Source organism: Mesocricetus auratus, unplaced genomic scaffold, assembly GCF_017639785.1.
Source record: "Mesocricetus auratus isolate SY011 unplaced genomic scaffold, BCM_Maur_2.0 Super-Scaffold_100676, whole genome shotgun sequence".
In the NCBI taxonomy this organism is placed as follows: Eukaryota; Metazoa; Chordata; class Mammalia; order Rodentia; family Cricetidae; genus Mesocricetus; species Mesocricetus auratus.
The window spans coordinates 109,833,419-109,854,184 of NW_024429266.1; the positions used below are offsets into that span (position 1 = coordinate 109,833,419).

At 51.9% G+C, this 20,766-nt stretch overlaps 1 protein-coding gene and 1 long non-coding RNA gene across 2 annotated transcripts; one reads left to right on the forward strand and one right to left on the reverse strand.

The window, feature by feature from the left end:
• Nucleotides 1-496: 496 nt before the first annotated feature.
• On the forward strand, nt 497-6,713 carry En2 (engrailed homeobox 2). The gene is made up of 2 exons (XM_005084201.4): nt 497-1,648; nt 4,678-6,713. The coding sequence occupies exons 1-2, from the start codon at nt 988-990 to the stop codon at nt 4,992-4,994; spliced, it is 978 nt and encodes a 325-aa protein (XP_005084258.1). The 5' UTR covers nt 497-987; the 3' UTR covers nt 4,995-6,713.
• A 4,467-nt stretch (nt 6,714-11,180) lies between these two features.
• LOC121136645 lies at nt 11,181-15,976 on the reverse strand. The gene is made up of 3 exons (XR_005873689.1): nt 15,806-15,976; nt 13,926-14,125; nt 11,181-11,534 (listed from the first exon to the last, which is right to left on the reverse strand). It is a non-coding gene; the product is annotated as an uncharacterized LOC121136645 (long non-coding RNA).
• Nucleotides 15,977-20,766: the final 4,790 nt, after the last annotated feature.

Consider the following 20,766-nt stretch of genomic DNA (forward strand, 5'->3'; position numbering starts at 1 on the left):
GGGGCGGCAGGCGGTTCCTGTCACCAAGCTGCCGCGGGCGCGTCACGTGGATGCGCGGCGCGGCGGCCATTGGCCCGAGGCACGTGTCCAGGAGACCGGCCCGCGACGTCACTCGAGGGGGCTCTGTTAAAAATAAGAACAAAAATCCAGAGTGAAAGTGTCTCAGGTTGCGCTAAGTGGCCTGAAAATTTCCCGAGCCCTCGCGGAAGCTGAGGCGGCGAGGGCGCGCAGACCGGGAGGGAGTGCGGGAGGCCCAGCCCGGCCCGGCCTCCCGCCCCTCACCCATGCGGCTCGGGCCGCGGGGCTGCGCGGGGCTCAGCGGGGGCGCAGCCGCTCGCCCGTGGGGCGCCCCGGCCCGCAGCGGGGCGGCGGCCTGGCGCGGGGAGCCCCGGGGCGGGCGGAGCGCAGCGCGGGCCCGCGGGCCTCCATGTGCGTGCTGGCGGCAGCGGGCGCGCTGAGCGCTCGCGCCCCGCAGCTTCGAGGGCCGGCCGGGACAGGCGGACGGCGACCGCCGAGCGGTGGCGGCCCGGGCGGGCCCAGGCGGCGGTGAGCGCGGGGAGCGCGCTGCCTGCATGCGTGCAGCTCAGGCCCGCGGTGGCCGAGGCGGAGGCACCGGAGCCCCGAGACTGCTGGTCACCAAGAGGAGCGCAGAGCTGAGCAGACGTCCCGTGTCCCCGCTGGAGTAGGTGACTGTCTAAAGCCGGGTGCGTCGCCGAGATCGGGAGCCACCTCCTTTGAATCTCCCCGCGTTCCTGGCCAGCCGGGGGAATCTGGCTTTTGCTAACGCGCTTCGTGGATCCGAACGTGGCTCGGCTCGGAGCGCTCCCGGCGACCTGTAGGACTTCAGCCCTGGCCGCAGCCACCGCTCGCGCCTTTGGAGGACTCCTCTGGGTGGGGGCTTGCGGGTGTCGGTGTGTGCCGCCGGCCGGCCGGAGGCTGCTTTGGAGGAGGGCCGGTGGAGAGGTGATTTGGGATTTTCTGTGAAGCATGGAGGAGAATGATTCCAAGCCCAGCGAGGCAGCGGCGGAAGCGCAGAGGCAGCCGGAATCCAGCCCCGGCGGCGGCTCGGGCGGTGGCAGCAGCCCCGGCGATTCGGACACTGGCCGTCGGCGGGCTCTGATGCTGCCCGCGGTCCTGCAGGCGCCAGGCAACCACCAGCATCCGCACCGCATCACCAACTTTTTCATCGATAACATTCTGCGGCCTGAATTCGGTCGCCGAAAGGACACCGGGACTTGCTGTGCCGGTGCGGGCGGAACGAGAGGCGGAGAAGGCGGCTCTGGCGGTACAGAGGGTGGCGGCTGTGCAAGTGGAGCCGAACAGCTCCTGGGGTCGGGCGCCAGGGAGTCCCGACCCAACGCAGCGTGTGCGCCCAGCGCGGGAGGGCCGCTCTCCGCCGCTGGCGGCGACTCAGCGACTGAAGGAGAAGGCGGCTCCAAGACCTTATCGCTGCACGGCGGGGCTAAAAAAACCGGCGATCCAGGGGGTTCCTTGGATGGGGCGCTCAAAGCCCGTGGCTTAGGCGGCGGTGACCTGTCGGTGAGCTCCGACTCGGACAGCTCTCAAGCCAGCGCCACCTTGGGCGCGCAGCCCATGCTGTGGCCGGCTTGGGTCTACTGCACGCGCTACTCTGACCGGCCTTCTTCAGGTGAGCCCGTGGGACCGGGTGTCCCAGACCCGCGGGACTGGGGAGGGCGCTTCCAGGGGAGCATAATACAGAGGAAAAGAATCACATTTTCTCCTGAACACAAAGGCTTACACGCCTCACGGACGGCAGCACTGGCTCGCCAGTGCTGGACAGAGCAGCGGCCAGGAAGCGGGAAGGGTTGTATGAATGCAGACTTGGGACAGAAATCTCTCTCTCTCAATCTCTCTCTCTCTCTCTCTCTCTCTCTCTCTCTCTCTCTCTCTCTCTCTCTCTCTCTCTCTCTCTCTCTCTCTCTCTCTCTCTCTCTCTCTCTCTCTCTCTCTCTCAATCTCTCTCTCTTTCTCTCTCGTCGAGACTGGTCTCTGGTCTCTGTCTCTCTTTTCCCTTTTGTGGACATCTCGCAGCCTTGAAAGCCCTGACCCCCAGTAGTTGTTTAGTGGGCATGGAGAGAGTAAGCGCTTAGTCCCATATCTCCCACCACCTCCGCTCTGAAAACTCTGGAATCCGGAAACTCTGCCACCCTCAGGTCCAGAGTTCCTCGAGAGCTGGTTGTTCCAAGGCTGGGTGCTCTTCTCCACTCTTGGCCTAGGATGACCACTACGGAGGAGCGGAAGGATTGCAGGGAAGTGGCGAAAACTGAGACACCTCTTCTCCTTTGTCACTTAATTTGGTGAGCCATGCAGTAGCAGCACAGCACCCTGCCCGTAGGCAGCTTGGGGAAGGTGCAGCAGTCCCAGAGCCAGCGTCCGCCAGCGGAAAGGAAGCTTCAAGGGTTTTTATGGTGCTGCCAAGAGTGAAAGAGGCAGCTTCCGGGGTGGGGTGCGAAGAGGCTTGGACATAGTTTCTTCATTCATTTATAATTTTTAAGACCTCATAGAAGCCACCAGCTACATTAGATGCGGGTCTGTGATTAGGAAGCGCCATTAGCAACGGGTTTCGTTTGTGCAGGAGCTGAGTGAGGCCTCGCTGAGCCCCCCGCCCCCGCATCCTCAGTAGTCTTGCGGGTGTCCTTTGCCTATGTTCGCAGCAAGACCGTCACTCCCGACTACTTTCTTGCAGCATCCCGTATGTCTCTGATGAAATCCAAATTTTTGCCGCTAGACCTGAAAGTTGCTCCATTGTTCTCGCCTGCCTCCTTTGTTAATATTTAATTAACATATAGGCTCACAAAGCCGACTGGCCTTGAGTCTCGGCCGGCTTTGTGCGGCGCCCGCGCCAGTCCAGGCTGCGCCAAGCCCTGGCGGCCCGCGGATCCTGCAGTGTGGCCCGCGCGGCTCATCTCGCAGCTTTCCTAGGCTTAACGAAAGCACTTCCCTGTGAGTACTATTTCTTTCCTGGGCGTTTGAGGAAGAAATTAGGGGCAGAGGATACTTGCCGAGGTTTGGTTTTGTTTCCCCCAAGTCCCCCAAGTGTTTGCCCTTTAGAAGAGAATTCACAGAAAGAGGAACCGAAAGTATGGTTTTGAGGAGACGTTCTTTCTCCGAAATAAGAATTATCGGAGACTGGGGTGTATGTTAAAGAACAGGAACCCCAGGGTGGAGGAGTCTGGGGCATAGAGACCTCGTTCTTCCCGGGGAGGGGACGAGGGGAGTCTGAGATCCGGCTCCAGGAGTGGGAGGTAGGACTGAGTAGGCCGGGCCTCTTCCATGCTCAGCCTTCTGTCCTAGAATCTTTGCAGGTCCCAGGCTCGGCCCATGGCCCTCGAAGCCTCAGTGGCCGGGGGGAGGGAGGGGGGGGGAAGCCAGGTCCACGGGCACCGAGTCCCAGCCTCCTTGCCCTCAGCATGGATGCGGAGGTGACTGTGTGGCATGGCGGCTGTGTGTGACCCTGGGTACACCCGAAACACCAGGAGACGGATCTGCTCTGGTGCCCACAGACCCTTTCGGGTTTGCCCTCTGATGAGAGCACCCAGATCCCACTTGGCTGGAGAGAGTCCTCTCCCGCCCTGGCTCTGTCGGCTGTCCCTGACGCCTGGAAGGGTGCCACTCTAGGCAACGATGGAGGAGTTAGGTACCACACAGCCGGTTTCCTCCGCCAGCCACCCCCACAGCACAGGGCAGAACATCCAGTTCCTAGCCATGAAGGGGGGAGGGTCTGACCCTCTCCAGCCTCTTCCGCTTCTAGCGGAAGAGGCCTCGGTGGAAGGATGGCAAAGTTGATTCATCTCCTGGCGCAAAGACCCAGAAAGGTGTCTGCTTATAGCCGGTGGTCTGGCCTTCCCTCCACCACTCTGTGAACCTTCCGACCCCGACTTTACCCTTTCCTTAGGAGGGCTGGGTCCGGGGACCCTACCATCCACCACCCTTGCCTCACAGGCTGGCAACTCCACAGGGAGAAGGGGTGGGACCAGTAGTGGGACCCTTTGTGAGGAAGTTGTTAGGAGCGCCACTTTACCGACTTGCCCAAGGTCATGGGTGGCCTGCTTCTTCTGAAGCAGCCCCAGGCTTGGGGTGGAGGTGAGGTCCAAGCCACTGTGGTCAGCACCTGGGCAGGAACCAGGCCTGTCCCCTGGACAGAAGGACTGAAGAGGGAGATCCCAGAGGCTCCGTAGAGGTGCTCCATTGGAGTCCTTCAAGGAAACAATAAACTTGGGCTCACCAGATCACATAGGAGGGGACTCAGGTGATGGCTCAGTCCTGAGCTGTCCTTACTGGAAGTTGTGTAGGAAGGGGACAGGATTCCCCCTGACTGACCCACCTACCCCACCCTCTTTGCTCAGACAGTCTTGGAAAGGGATGGGGGAAAATGAACACAAACGAGGCCAGAAAGTTTTGGGTTGGGCATTCCTTCTCCAGTTAACTTTTGTTAGGATTCCCCGGATTGCTATAGGCCTTTTAGCTAAATTCTCCAGTCCATCTCGTGTCTGCCCCCTCACTCACACACACACACACACACACTTACAACCTTGTGTGGCCTTGGAGAAATCATTTTTCTCCAGATCCTCTGGAGCCCCTCAAACTTGGGTGACTGGGTTGCTTGTAAGCAGATAAGGCTCCAGCAGCTCCTAACCTCTGCCCTCTCTCCTACAGGTCCCAGGTCCCGAAAACCAAAGAAGAAGAACCCGAACAAAGAGGACAAGAGGCCCCGGACGGCCTTCACCGCTGAGCAGCTGCAGAGGCTCAAGGCCGAGTTTCAGACCAACAGGTACCTGACAGAGCAGAGGCGCCAAAGCCTGGCCCAGGAGCTCAGCCTCAACGAGTCTCAGATCAAGATCTGGTTCCAGAACAAGCGGGCCAAAATCAAGAAAGCCACGGGCAACAAGAACACTCTGGCGGTGCACCTCATGGCGCAGGGCCTGTACAACCACTCTACTGCGGCCAAGGAGGGCAAGTCGGACAGCGAGTAGGGCGAGCAGGGCGGGCAGGCCGGGCAGGCCGGCCAGGTCTGGGGCCTCTCAAGAAACAATGCAATAATTTAAAAAACCGTGAACAAAGGGCCAGTGTATAAAGATTATACCAGCATTATCTGTGAAAATCCCGTGTATTAGCTATGGTTTTACAATAATCTATGTACATATAATTTACAGGTGGTGTAAAATCCAAAATGTCTGACTATAAAATATTTTTTTAGTTTTTTTTGCATTTAAGAGGTTATGCTAATTTTATGTTATTATTATTCTTTCTGCAAAGGGGGCTGTTTAGGGTTTCAGCTTTTTCTTCTTTTTCTTTTTTAATCCCTTAAGCTCCATTATGGGACATTGGACACTTTTTTTTTCCAAAAGAAAAAAATTAAAGCAACTTGCTAAAGTCCAAAGAATTTTTATTGCTGCATTTCACAGAACTGTGAACCGAATAAATAGCTCCTATTTGGTCTGTGGGCTCTGCCGATTGCTTTGTGCTGCCTAGGCGAGCAGCGCCGTAGGAAGTGCCAGTGTGGTGATGGAGCGCTCTGGACTTCCACGGGGAAGGGAGGATGCAGTTCTTTGGCTGAGGTCCTTGGTAGTCCACATAGACCCACAGCTCTCCATGCTGCCTGCCTCTCCTCCCAACCACCTCAGAGGCCTGCGCTCGCCACCACACACCACCGTGTGTCTGCTTCTGTGTCCCTGACCCCTTTATGCCACAGCCCTATGGCGACCTGCCAGCACCAACTCCTTGAACACTATAGGCAGCGCTTGGGGTCTAGGAAGGAGGGGAAGAGAGACTTGAGGATTTGCTACTGTGCTTCAGGGACAGCCAACCCTGACCCAAAGCCCCACTGAGGTCAGCTCCGGGCCTGGCAGAGGAGTTGGTACGTCTTCCCCCCCCCCTTTCCCTCACTTTTTCTTTTTCACTTATTTTTGAGTGGTAAATACATGTATGTGTACATATTCGTGTATGCATGTGCACGCACACCCCAGGCCTGTGTGAAGCTGGGGTTCTGGAGCTTGCAGCTACCTTGACTTTCAAAGGAACTCGGAACCCTCCTGAATCTAGAGGAAGTGTGTAAATAATCATTTCTTATCACTTTTTGTCTTTTTGTTTTTTTTAAGAAAATATACATTTTATTTTTTGAAGGTGTGGTACTGTGTAAATTAAATATATTCAATATATCCCTCACCAAGTACATATATATATATATAAACAAACTCATTATATATAACTCCACACTGTCTTCTGTTTAGTGTATGGGAAAAGGTGTCCAAATGTCCACCTGAGGCCAGTACAGTGGCCCAGGGGTGTTCTCAGCTGAGCTGGCTGTCAAGCTGCCTGTGAGGACTGACGGAGGATCTCTCTCTTGCCTTAAACCTCTTCATTTCACTGCGCCAATACTTTCACTTTGTATATATGAGTGCCAACCTTCTGAAAAGGAAGCTATAAAAACAAAAGTTGTAATTTAAAAGTCTGTGAGCAGCCACCTGCTGCTTGGGAATCGGTGAAACGACAGGCCTTTTAGCAGGAAGCAAATCTGTCCTTTTTTAAGTTTATAAAATGTGCATTTTACATTATCAAATATTTATAATCTTATGAGAAATGGATGAATGTTCCCTACTTACAACTGTGGTTATCAAAATTGTGAACATTCCCACCCGTGCATTTTCGTGTGTTTAAATTCTTGAAAAGTCACATTAAATAAAAAGAAACGACTCTTTATTATAAAAATGCTGGTGGTGGAAGGTGAACTTTTTCCCTGTCTGTGTCAAAGCTCAGGTGCTGCACCTACCCTTGGAACAAGAGGAGATAGTTTCTTTTAAATACAGACATTGGAATGCCTAACTTGGAAGCCCAGAACAGAGAAACAGTTTCTGTCCGCATTTAGTCTCCAGGAAGAATGAGTCAACTGGAGTTTCTCCGTATGAGAATCTAAGAGGTCTCCCCCACCCCTCTCCGCTGTATGCAAGCGGCTGGGTGGAGGAACTAGTGTTTCTCCAGAGATGGCCTTTCCCTAAATGCTACTTTGTTTCCCTCACCTCCACTCCCGAAAAGCAAAGGACATCTCCTGCTGGATTCTGGGGAGGGCACGGCTCTGAAATGGCTGGCTCTAAGGCAGGGTGTTCTAAAGTTCATGAAGCTAAACTGCTGTATTCTCAAACCTCCTCTGCTTGAAAGAAAGTTTTTTTTTTTTTTTATTCCCAGGAAGAGAAACCCAGTGTCAAGGATTGCTTGTTGCCAAGGGTGACCTTCTAGGCAGTTTCAGTACGTAGATGGCCACTGGGCCATCAGGGATTCCCAGGCAGATGCTGGCCTACAGCTCCTGCCACTCAGGGGACCCTCGAGGAACAAGGTTGTGCCTACTGTGGAGGGACACCAGAAACCCCCCATGCCACTCCCCAGGTGCACGTCAGGGTCCCCATTTTCTACATACCTCCAAGGGTTTAGCGTTAAAACACTGGCACAAGTACATTAATCTGTTGGCCTCCCTCCATTTTAATAAAACAGCAACATCCATCTATTTTCAAATGATAACATTGGTAGGCGGAGGGTGTACAGCTTTGTGGGGTAATGAGCTCCCAAGTCCCACAGGCAGCTAAGCAGACACCAGCGGGCCAATAATGCCAGATTTTTGAATTTTTAAACTTTATCTGTGATCTGAGACTGAACTGGAAGGACCTTCAAATTCTTGGGTTATTACTTGCTCTTGTGAGTCTGTCTGTCTGTCTTTCTTTCTTTCTTTCTTTCTTTCTTTCTTTCTTTCTTTCTTTCTTTCTTTCTTTCTTTCTTCCTCCTTCAAATGCAAGCTACCAGAGTTGTGACTCATACAGAACCTTTACCCTGCCAGCCTTGCTCTCTCACCTGGGCAAGCACAAAACAACAACAAAACAACACAGTTCCCTGGGAGTCCAGGGCAACTTTGTAGGTGTTGCAGATCCCCAGGTTCTGACCCTGCCTCTGCAGTGCTGTGTGCTTTGGAGATGGACTCTGAATGAAGTCACCAGAGCATCAAGGAGCCCAGCCACTGGACCTTGCCTAGGTCACCCTGCAGGAGGCAGGAATCTCAAGTAGGGCAGGAAAGTTCGTTTGTGAAGAAATCCTTGCTTTTTGGATCTCACTCACTCTGCTGCCCTGGATCTTGGTATGTCTCTTACATTTCTCTACAACCCACTGACATGAAGGGAGAGGGGACAATCCAACCCAGAGAGAGCTGTGACCTGCAGGCCACATCAGCACCCCCCCCCCCAAGGTGCTGATGGGAAAAGCCCAGCCTGACACTCTCCTATCAGGTGCTCTTTCTGATGTGGTTCTGGAGGTCTACACTATAGTCAGAAATTAGGGGTCATCTCTGCACAAAGGTGCACCTGGCTTCAGATGCCTTTTAAGAAGGGGGAGGAAGGAGACTCCCAGGTGTCCCCCAGCTTGATCTCACAAAGACTTCCAGTTCCATGGTTTTTTGTTTTTGTTTTTTCCTTGAGTGGACAGGACTCTGGCTGCTTGATACTGGTATAACTGGTGCCCATAACAAATGCCCAGACCCTACATATGCAAACATTCCTCTCTGCCCCGAGCACAGGCTGGAAGGCAGAGCTTTTGGCAGGCTTCTGCTGAGAAACCATTCTGTCCCCTGCTGGTTTAATATCCGACCTCTACAGTCTCCTTTTGCCTGGGCCCTATCCCTAGAGTGCCCAGGAGAGTCCCGGCTCCATCGAAAGCCACAGCCTGCCAGGGGGAGCCGCCTCCCACTGAGAGGTTAATAAGGACTGATGCAGACACAGGGCCATGGCACCACCCCTGAAGGCATGGATCGCGCCAGCGAGGCAGAAATCGCCCTCCCAAGACTGATCTTACCCCCCCCGCCAGCTCCCCACGCAGGGCCTCGGGACTGGGAACACCTCTTCTTTGCGCCTTGGTTCCATCCCTGCGGAGGGCTAGCTATATCTAGGCCTAGAAGTAGGGGAGGCAGGGAGCCACAGAGGGGTGCACCATTGGGTTCCTAGGACTCTAGGGTGCATTTGCAAGCAAAGCCCTAATGCCTCACAGTTGCAGGGCTGGAACGCTGAGTAGACCATGCCTGTTTTTATTAATAACCTCAAATACCTCATTATGCTTATGCTGCCTGCCCATGGAAAAGAAAAGGGCATTCTTGAAATCGCCGGAAATGTAATAATATTCATTAAAGTCGTTCCTAATTATATGATTTAATCAAGCGTGGTGGGCCTGCGCTTTGCTCTTGCCTGCAAGAAAACCGAGGAAGGGGTTACTGTTGTTGTTGGTGGTATGGCCTCGTCCAGTCAGTAAGACTTCAGCTGAGGCCCCGTCCCTCGATGGATTGAGGGGCACCCCCCCTAGGGGAAGGGTTCCCCTGAAAAGATTGCCTAGTTGTGAATATGGGGTAAGGTTCAGGCCTAGTCCCAAGCAAGGCCTAAGTTACTCCTGGAGCAGGGCAATATTTCTTCTGTGTTCCCCGAGGAACACCGGGGAGGCTTTCTGGGAAAGGAGAACTTCGGGTCCCGCCCCCTCCAGGGTTGAGTCCAGCGCAGCGCCTGGAGCCGAAACAAAGAATGGTGGAGAGAGATCTGCCTCCCGGCTGCCTTTTTACCCCTCGTCCTGGAAGGCGTCCCAGAGAGCCCTTTCCCCTTGTCCCCACCCCCAAGGCACAGTGGACTGAGGAGCCGCAGGCCCTGTGGCCTGCGTGGCTGTGGTGCCCTGCCTCACTTTAGAGATGTGGTTAGAGGGGCAGCTTAGGCGGGAAGGGCCAGGTCTCACCCAGCCTCCGGTCCTCGGTGGGGGCTAGGAATGGTGACCTTGTTTGGTCACTGCAGGACGGTCTAGGGGGAAAAAGCCAGGTCTGGCTGCCGCTTGCTGTTGGACTCGTCCGTCCAGACGTGAAACTTGGCCGCATGGTCACAGCAGCGCGCTGCCTGCGGAAGGGGCCGGCTTCGCTTCTTTCAGCTGGCGCATCGGGGTTCTCGTCTCCCGCCAAGTCCTTTGTTTGGATGGGGGCTGTCAGGCTCTGTCATCGCGGCTTGCCCTCCTCCTTTCCCCAACCTCTACCCCCTCCACTAACTTCCTTTTTTCTTTTTTCTCCTCCTTGGATGGATAGTCACAGGCCCCAGCTGCAGCACAAGGAGCGTCTGCCCCTCCTGTTGCGACAGCCCGCTTCCCCGCGGGTCTCTAGGACATCCCTCGGTGCCCAGGGTTTTGCTTCTGGTCTTCTCCTCTAATCCAAAACTTCTCATGGTTTGCGGAGCTTTACTCTTCACTCGCAGCAACAATACATCGAATTAAGGAAGCTGGAGTTCCATTATATTTAGGCGTTAAGAAAAAGGGCACAATTACCCGCACTTTGTAAAATTCTCCTGCCAGCCACCCTGCTAATACTAAGGGTTCCCCCGTAACTTTGTTGCAGTAAAATGGCAACATTCACCATCTTAATCAGTTTTCCGTGTATACTTCTGTGGTGATATTAAACACACTCGTAAATACCCACAATGCTGTGAAATCCTCACCACTGCCCATCTCCAGAACTCGTCAAAAAAAAAAAAAAAAAAAAAAAGGCAAAGGAGGACAGGCCCTTCCCTCTAGCTCACCCTCTCCTTACTTTCAGTCTGTTCCACTGCGGTCTGAGTATCTGGAAAGCCCAAGGGTAAGGCATTCATTTCCACAGTCTCCTGGTGGCTTCCAGGGCTAAAACCTCCAGGTGAGAACTGGGACCCTCCCGTCACCCAAGTGAAAAGATGGAGATGCTTAACATGCTGGCATCTGTTCGCAAAGGGAAAGAGTGGAGCCTACAGAGAAAACATTAGGCAGAGCCGTGTTACCAGAGGCTTACAGTCTCTCACAAGTGGCCTGGGGACCACTTGGTTTTATGCTTTCCATGCGAATATTTCTATCAAATCCCTAGTGTTTTAAGAACCATGGTGGCTCTACGGAAAGCAACAAAGTTTTGTTTGAGTTATTGTGACTTTGTTGCTGCTGTTTTGAAGTCAGGGACCAAGAAAATCTCTCTCTCTCTCTCTCTCTCTCTCTCTCTCTCTCTCTCTCTCTCTCTCTCTCTCTCTCTCGGTATGTGTGTGTGTGGTGTGTGCTATACATGTGCACTGTCACTGAGCTACACCCCTAGCCCCAAGTTTTGACAGCAGATAGCCCTGTGTTCAAATCCTAGCTCTGCCATTTACTTTCTGAGCTGGTGTGTTATAGACTCCCCTGGAGTGGAGTCATTCTTTTCCAAACAGAAAGAACATCTACCTAATGAGTTTCCTGCAAGGGCTTTTTGTGAGCTAATGAGCACAAAGGCTTGGTCCTGAATAGGCTCAGCACGCGGGAGGCTCACCAGCTAACCCTCCTCCCTAGGTTTGCTCGCAGCTGCTGCATCCTCCCAGCGCAAGTGCATCCTCCCAGCGCAGGTGCATCCTCCCAGCGCAGGTGCATCCTCCCAGCGCAGGTGCATCCTCCCAGCGCAGGTGCCTCCGTCCTCCAGGCACCCACATTTTGCTTGCTTCTGCTGACCAGCACGGCATCTGTGTGGTTGCCTAAGCAAAGGTAAGAGAGGAGAGAAGATATAATAGCTAGGAGAGGCATGTTTGATGCCAGTCTGATCTGTTCCATAAAACTCTCTCCTACAGGGAGAGGGAGAGGAGAGGGGAAGGGGACAGAAAGGGAGGAGGAAGAAAAAGAGAGGGGGGAAAAAGGGAAAGAAAATCTACCTGATTATAGAAAGTGAGACAATGGCCGGAAGTAAGGGGATATGATAGGACTTTCTAGCACTTTCCAGAAATGCTGCTTCCCCACGCTTATCTTCATTCCAGGGTATGATTTATTTATTTTTGAGTCAGGGTCCCAGGTATCTTGGGATGTTCTCATGCTCCCTAATAGTTGATGATGACCTTGAAATCTGATCCTCTGCCTCTACTTCCCAATGCTAGAATCCAGACCCACTCATCACACACAGGTCATTTGGTGCTGGGGATGGATGGAACCCAGGGCTTCCTGAACGCTCTGGGTCATCTTACCTCCTGAGCCACACTGCAGCTCCTACTCTAGGGTTCCGTTTTGTTGTTTTGTGTTGGCGAATGAACCAAGGGTTTTTCCTAGTAGACTAGGAATCACCAGCTCCTTAGCACACCCTACCTCCATTTCCGCATATGCATCCCCAACACGCACACATTGGGTTTTGACTTCGCATGGGTAGGGCATTCTGCCCTGGGTTTCCACAGCAGGTGTATAATTTTTCATGCACCTTGTTTTTTGATCCACATGATATTTCTGCCTTGAGTAGAGGTTGCTTGGGGTGAGGTCACTAATGAGGCCAAACTCGTCCCAAGCACAGAAAGGGGACTCGCCTATCTGCAGGTAGGCCCCAAACCAAGCTGCGTGACTGAAGGTCACCTCCAAGCCTTGTTTGTGGGTGGCAGTCTGTGCACTCCCTTTGCATCAAGCCATTTCGCTATGTGGCTCTTCCCACAAGAGTAAACGGGCGTCCTTATGGCATGATGAGCTATTCAATAGCGAAAGCTCTAACTAACCCTTTTCAGTTAATTGATGTTCCTATAGCTAAAAGCATAACAGACTTTGATTACATGCTAACTAGAATGAAGCATAATCCTGAGTTAATTATGTGGAGATAATTTTATAATTATATCATTCCGTTTAAGAAGCAATGTGTTGTTAACTTCCAATTTTAACAGGAGCGACTATTCAAAAGAAAACAACCGTAAGCCTGCACCTGTCAAAAGACCTCTTGGGCTGGCTGAGCCTTGGCTAACAGTGAGAGAAAGTGGAAACCACAGAAGAGGCTTGTCTGAGCAGAGTAAAGCCCGGAGCTGCCCTTGCCTGCTCCCAGTGCTAACTCTACCCTCGTGTCTGTTCTCAGCAGCTTGGGTGTGTGAGTGATGCCCAAAGGGCTGCGGAGTGGTAGGGGAGGTCAGGCCTTTGAGGCATTCCAATGGGATGGCAGTAGACTATGAACATGGTCTGGAGGTCAATGCCCAGGCACCCAATAAGTGGTCCATTTCCATTTCTTGCAGAGAGTAGCTGCCACAAACTCTAAGGCCAGACATGATAGGCACTCTACCCGAGCTATTCCTCTATCCTCCTTCCCACCCAGTGTTACCCCTCCAGCCATACTGGCAGAGGTTTCTGGTGGCATTGGAGGAAGGTGACTATATCAGGTGTCACACTGGGGTGACTTGGGGCCCCCTCTGATGACTGAATAGCCTTTCCAAGCAGTCCTGGGGGATATGTGATAGATTGCCACATGGCCAGTGTGCTCACTTGTGAGTAAGAGAAACTAGAAAACACTCCCTGGGAGGTATGTGTTAGCTGAAGGTTTGCATGAGGAAAGCCCAGCAATAAATACCCTGTTCCTATGCTGAGCTGCCCATTTTGTTTCTGTTCTGGGCAGCTTCCCAGGGAGATGGAGAGAGACAGAGAGAGACAGAGAGAGAGAGAGAGACAGAGACAGAGACAGAGAGAGCCTGGCTTAGTTGTAATGTTCTGATTTTTTTCTTTTAAGGTGATCAAAGACCAAATTAGACTCAAGGAATTTTCCTTAGCCGATTGCACTTCCTAATGTGGGTTAAGGTAGCTGGTTGGAAGCTCACTCAACATGTGTGTGGGGGCAGACTCCTCTTATGCTGAGGTGGCAAGGAACATAGATTGAAGTGGAAAAAAGCGAAGCTAACATACAGGAGTCATAGGCCCAAGCAACGTTTGCACTTTGTACCCAAGGCCCTATGGTTCCAGAATGGACCTGGTACCCACCTCCTGGGGCTGGTGGAAGTCACAGACACTTTCCACACAGGTAAGAACAGCTATGCGACCAAAGCTAGAACCATTCATGGCTTTCACTCCATGGAGATGTGCAGCTCCCCACCCTGTCCCAAAACCCTCCCTTCCCCCAACAGGGATATTTTCATTCGTACTTTTTAAAGAAATGCTTCCTGGTCAAACTTGAATATGCAATGAGGTGCTGAAGCTTTGTGGCGGAAATATAATTAAACTGGTGAAAGATGTAAAAGATGGAGAATGGGGATGACATCAGGCTGATTTCACACTTGGCAGTCGGATAGCCGGGCCCAAGCCGCTCTCGCCACGCAAGGCAGATCAAAGTGCCTTGCCACCACTAAAAAGGCAAAAGGAGACTTAAGTATGCTAATCCCCAGGACAAATATATTTTAATCTTGTTAGAATACAAGTTAATGCTGCAGTGCAGTGGCTGAACTTGGTCAGGCAGTAGAGACCCATTTTTATTTTAGCTATGAATAAGGTGGACCTCTTGGTTTTATTCATCAGTAATAAAAATACATTTACAAAATGAACCCCTCTTTGGACTGTGTTACCCCGCTTGAAGCCTCCCTGTTCACGGGCAGGGAATCTGGAGGCCCTGGACAGGCCTGGTCCTTAAATGGGATCACCTCTCCGTAGTCTTTCTGCAGAGGGTCCTGACAGCTCAGCTCGTTTGGTGGTAGAGAAACAGGGAAACTCTGAAATTAATTAAAAGATCCTCCTAAGCCATTCGTTTCCCTTTAGGCCTGTGGTTTGACAACCAGACCAGCTCCTTCTCTCAGCCCTCTCACTTTAATTTTTACAACGTCAATTTTCATTACTATTAATTATTTGCTGAGCTCCAACTGTATATTTGGTGTGGCCTGATTAGCAGGAAACTCTCAGGTTTAACCTCCCAGTGACAGCGAGTGTGAAGGTCTGTGTGTGTGTGTGTGTGTGTGTGTGTGTGTGTGAACTCCCAGTCACACGAAACAGAAAAAAATCACCTGTAATGCTCCCTTTGAAATACAACCATGGGTAGACACGAATGTATCTGAACAGCTGCCTATGAGCCAGAGTGTGTGAGAACAGTGTGCTGGCGCTCTGCGCAGCTGAGCTGTGAGGTCACCGAAGGTTAAACTGCCCTGCAGAACCTGCCTGCTGAATATTGCTGATGGCAGCCGTCTAAAAGGCAATTTCTGTCTCTCTGCTCCAGGGTGTGTTAGAATTCCATCCGCCTCAGGCAGAAACCTGGCTTCCCTGGCTGGGAGCAGCGCCTCCCCACCTCCCACAGCTGCCTGGGCCCCCAGCCGTAGAGTCGGGCGGGCAAAGCTGAGGCGCTCAGTCTCCTGGACCTGGCACAAAGGGGCTGTTAAACTGCAGAGAGCAGTGTCACCCCCACCCCATCCCAGGTGTGTACAAAGCACGGGGTTACCCAAACACAGCACTGAACTGCAGAATCCAAAGAGCATGGGGAGGGAGACCAAAGGAAGCTACGCAATCAGCAAGCAGAGATCTGGAAGAGAAGCCTACAGTCCTGGTCCTGCCTGTCTTCTCAGCCCCCCCCCCCAGAATTCTGTCACCTTTAAACCTTGAAGAGAAGCCTACAGTCCTGGTCCTGCCTGTCTTCTCAGCCCCCCCCCCAGAACTCTGTCACCTTTAAAGACAACCTAATGCTTCCTTTCTGTGTCTGTTCCCCAAGCCAGGATTTCCAGACACTTTTTTTTTTACATCCTTCTGATTTATTTGCTATTTGCTATAGCAGTGCTACAGGCTATGGAACTTAAACACCAAGAATTCATGCCCTGGGTCCGAAGGTGGAGTGTAGGTCAGCCTCTCCTGTCTTCTGCTGTTGCCGGTAGTCCTCTGTGTCCTTGGCCGTGAGACGCCCTGCTGTAGGCTATGTGTGACTCTGTGACCACATGACCCTGTACCTAGTGTGTCTCCTTCATATAAGGACACCTTCTTAGGATACTAGTCATCCTGTTCTAAGTTAGTATGACAATCTCCCCTTAGTTTGATCACATCATTCGCTAACCTCATTCCAAATAAAGTCGTATTTTCAGGTTCATGAATGTGGAGGACAATATTCAACCCAGGGAAGTCAGAACCAAGCACCTCCTGAAGACTGTCCCCTTCCTGCAGTCTATCCTGATGCTAGCCTCATCATCTCCCATGAGGGTGACTGTGCTGGGAGGTGGGAAGTTGTTTGGCTAGCCAATGTGCAGCCATCCACTGTGTGACATCACCCTTAGACTCTGTCTGGGGTGGGGGAGGAGTTGTTAAGTCACCAGTGACATGTTTGGGTCCAGCTACTCTGCATACATGAGTCCTGAAAGAGACACTGTCCTGAATCCTCCAGTAAAACAACCAGTGCCCTTAACTGCTGAGCCATCTCTCCAGCCTCCATTTAGCACCGTTTTTTTTTCATCTTATGAGGATAATAAAATATCGAGAGCCAAGGCAATGTGGTACTGTTCCTGTGCGCCTGTCCAAGTGACTAGTTAAAATCTAGCCCATGTTCGGTTTGCCAAGCTATGTCCCTGTACAAGGCTGTGTCCAAGGAAGAAATGTGTTCCTCTGCTTGGCACTAAAGTGCCACTCACTCACTAAGGCTTATCCCATCTGCGACTGCCCAAAGGAGGGGACTTTTCTCCAGTTTTTCACAAAACTATTCAGGATGCCAGAGAAGGATAGTAGAGCTCAGAAGAGGAGGAAGAGAAAATCCAAGTTCTGCACTGAAGAGAAGTGAGGGCTAGTACCTTCTTATTGAAGATAAAACCAAGTCAAACCAAAAGCAAAACAAAAACAAAAGTTGTGCGGGGTGGGGGGGACTGGAGTCACAGCTCAGTGGTTAAGAGTGCTTACTGCTCTTGCAGAGGACCTCAGGTGAGTTCCCAGCGCCCATACACAGTGTTCACAGCCATCTGTTATATCAGCTCTAGGGGATCCCATACCGCTTTCTGGCCTTTGTGGGCGCCTGCCCTTATGTGCACATACTCAGTCACAGAAACAAATGCCCGTGTGTGCGCATGCGCACACATGCACACACGTGCACACACACACACATATGCATGAATGCACGCACGCACGCACGCACACCTGTGTATGTGTAATTTAAAAGCTTAAAACAGGCAGTGGTGACACACACCTTTAATCCCAGCACTCCTGGAGGCAAAGGCAGGCGGATCTCTGTGAGTTCAAGGCCAGTCTGGTCTACAGAACAAGTTCCAGGATAGCCAGGGATACACATAGAAAAACCCTGTCTCAAAAAAAAAAACAAAAAGGGCTGGAGAGATGGCTCAGAGGTTAAGAGTACTGACTGCTCTTCCAGAGGTCCTGAGTTCAATTTCCAGCAACCACATGGTGGCTCACAACCATCTGTAATGAGATCTGGTGCCCTCTCCTGGCGTGCAGACATATGTAGAGGCAGGATGTTGTATTCATAATAAATAAATAAAATCTTTAAAAAAAACAAAAAAAAAAAACAAAAACAAAAAGCAAAAAAGGAAAAATATTTTAAAAGATGTAAATGCCAACAGCTGTTTATTAACGGAGTTACTTTTACAGAAAGAGTGTGTACATTTATAATAGGGTGCGCACGCGAGCGAGTGTGTGTGTGTGTGTGTGTGTGTTTCCTCCTCTTCTTCTCACCTCCACTTTGGAGATAGGTCTCACTGTATGGCCCCGGCTGACCTGGAACTCGCTATGTAGACCATGTTGACCTCAAACTCAGAGATCCTCCTGCCTCTGCCTCCTTAGGGCTGGGATGAAAGCTGTGTGTCACCATGTCCACCTTCTTCCTTCTTGATATTGTCTCACTATGTAGCCCAGGCTGACTCTGGACTTAAGATTTTCCTGTCTCAGCCTCCTGAGTGCTGCAATTACAAGGGTATGTCACCAAGTCTAGTTATGTGTATGTTCATATACACATACACATATATGGTACCAAGTGCTATATGTGTGTGCACATATGTACACATACACACTTAAGTGCTCCCACATGATCTTTATATGTGTACACACATACACATGTGCTCCCACATGAACTTTACAGTACCGAGTGCTGTAGAACACTATCCTGTGAGCAAAGAAGCCACTGTCTTCATCATATCAGCTGTGCTCACTTGCAAGAGCCCATCAGGGTCATGCTTGTTCGCCGTCAGCACTCTCACGGTGTGGGGAGGCGCAGAGGACCCTCACCTGAGAGCCCCGCTCCTCCTCTTGCCATTTGAGTGTCATTCTGCCCTAACCACATTTCTCAGGGTTTGGTGTCAGGGTGCGCTAGAGTACGCGTAGGGGACTTATCAGAAGGGGACTCCACTACACGGTCACGAGGAAGCCACCTTCCACGCTGGTGTCTTTGTCCGTCCACACTCCTGTTGGCACCCTCTCACCCTCACTCTGCAGTACCAGTAACTGTATTGTTCCCCAGGGAGAGCTTGGGGGCCCTGCTTTGGTTGGCTATCTCCCCAGGGAAGGGATCCTAGCAATGCAGGGACCAAGTCCAGAGTGTGCAGTCCACGGGGAGCTGTGCTCCAGCTCTAGAACAGGTCCTTCCTCCCCTGGGGTTAGTTTCCTGAGGTAACCACTCTCCCTCTTGCCTGTGACCTTGCTCTGGCCAGGGTCCTGTGTCACCTCTGCTCTAGCTTGCTTTCTGTTGCTGTGACAGAGACCATGACCACAGGCAGCTTAGGGAGGAAAGGGTAATCTGACTTACAAGTCTGATCATAGTCTGTCGTAGCGGGAAGTCAGGCCAGGAGCCTGGAGGCAGGAACTGAAGCAGAACCGGGGGGGGGGGAATGCTGCTTACTTGCTCATCTAGCTTTCTTACACCATCCAGGACCACCTGCCCAGGAGTGGCACCTCCCATAGCGGGCTGAGCCTCCCACATCAGTCACTAATCAGGAAGACACCTCCACAGACTTGCCTTCAGGCTATGTGATGGAGGCAGTTCCTCAGCTGATCATTCCCTTGTCCCAGTGTCCTGTGTCAAATTAACAAAAAACTAAACAGCGTGCATGTGTGCATGTGCATGTGTGTGTGTGTGTGTGTGTGTGTGTGTTGGTGACCAGTGTAGGATAGATAGAGAGGGTGCTTGGGTGGCCCAAATGCCATGAGGATGACGGTGACACACACTTTGGCCTGCCTGTAGATGGGTTACTGAGATTTCCACCTACAGCTTCAGCAGCTGCATGCCCTCATCCTCAGCTCTGAGGGCATTGGGACACAGTGAGCCCTCCTTGAAAACTCCTTTTCTCTTATGCTTCTGGGATTTGGAGGGTTTGAGATGATCACATGACATGGCTGTTGCTACCATGAGCATGCACGCTGTGACTGCCTATGTGGGACCTGGACACACTAAGAGAGACATGAATGTAGGAGTCTGGGTAGAAGGAAGAAGGGAGGGGGAGGGAGAAGCGCAAAGGTAATGGCAGCAATGACAACACACTTGATACGAGTACGAAGCTGACAAAAAATTGAGATGCTAAAAATAACGAGAAATAATCACACCATGTGAGCTTGATGCTTGATATTTTGAATATTCTGATTTCTCCCTCTCAACTTTTGGCCCTGATGTTGGATGCAGTCATGAGAATCCCCTGGTGGGTTTCCCATCATCCTTCTCTGCTAAAGACTGTGGGTTCTCTGGGGCTGCTCTGTAAGCGAGAGGAATCGGATGCTGGGGTCTTGGCACTGCACTGCTGAGCAGGAGGTCAGCGGAATCAGGACCGAGAGCTGTGTCCAGGAAGGGCCAGGAGTTGATCCTTCTGGGTCACTTCAAGACAGAAAAGAGCTCTGTCCTACATGTGTCACCCACACTGAAGCTACGAGTTTCCTTGGTTTCTTTGAAGCCTAGACCTGAAGTGTAGGGTAAGGTCTCCTTGCCCCTTTTTATGGCTGTTCCTGTCACACAAGGTACCACTCATACCAGGACATCGATCCCCTACCTCACCCTACCCTGTTCTAGGACTGGGGACACCATGCCTTTTCTTCTTTCTTCAACGTATGGATCTTTTCCTTCAGTGAGGACTTCTGTTTGTGACATCTTCCCAGTGAAGGAGGGTAACGGCAGCTCCTTCTGGGGAGCTGGGGCCAGGTCAAAAGGCATCCTACAGATGGGCTTTGTTCTGTGAGCCTTGTCTCAAACTGGCCTCTCTGTGACATTTGTCTAGCCAGCACTCCACCCTCTGTGTCTGTGTCTGGGACTTGCCTTGGCTTTAGGAAGCCAGTGGGTCAGTGACTATTCCTGAGGCTGAGTACCTCTCTCCAGAAGCCCCCGCACCCCTCGTTCTTACCCAAGTCTTCCATACTCTTCTGTCCTCCAAATTATGATTGCTCAAGATAGCTCACATAGTCCTCCAGCTCAGGACGCAAAGTAGATGAGACCAGAGTCCCTATCTACTTGCAAAATTCTCCTGTACAGATGCTGGCTCTGTTCCTGGTGTGCCCACCACTGAGGTTCAAGGACAAGTTATTGTCATTTAGCAAAGGTGCTTAGTGACCTTTACAAAATTAATTTCTTGGCTGTTGCTGTGAATTCCCAGGAGATGTGCTCATATATCAGACCACTATCCCCAAGCAAAAGCTACTGGGAGAAGGGCTGGCACAGGAATGGGGGTGGGGAGGGAGAGCCTCCCCAGTGAGCTGCTGATCTCTGAGAAGCAATACACACAAGTGTTCACCACCCTTCACTGCCCCCCACCGGCCCACAGTGAGGCTGGGAGGGGCACTAGGCTCAGAATCTGAAGAAGAGCTGTGGGACCGACTCCAGGAATGTTCCTTACCCTATCTGCACCGGCTTTCCCATATGTAAAACAGGAGGAGTGTTCATGTTAGGTGTGTGTGTGTGTGTGTGTGTGTGTGTGTGTGTGTGTGTGTGAGTATATGTGTGTGAGTATATGTGTGTGTGTGAGTGTGGGAGTCTCTGAGTGTGAGTGTGTGTGAGTCTCTGTGTGTGAGTGTGTGTGTGTGAGTGTATGTGTGTGTAGGTCAGAA

Excerpts from the sequence above, each read along its gene's own strand:
- En2 (XM_005084201.4), top strand. The coding sequence starts at position 988 with ATGGAGGAGAATGATTCCAAGCCCAGCGAGGCAGCGGCGGAAGCGCAG. Across the intron at positions 1,649-4,677 it reads CTCTGACCGGCCTTCTTCAG|GTCCCAGGTCCCGAAAACCA; the intron begins GTGAGCCCGTGG and ends TCTCTCCTACAG.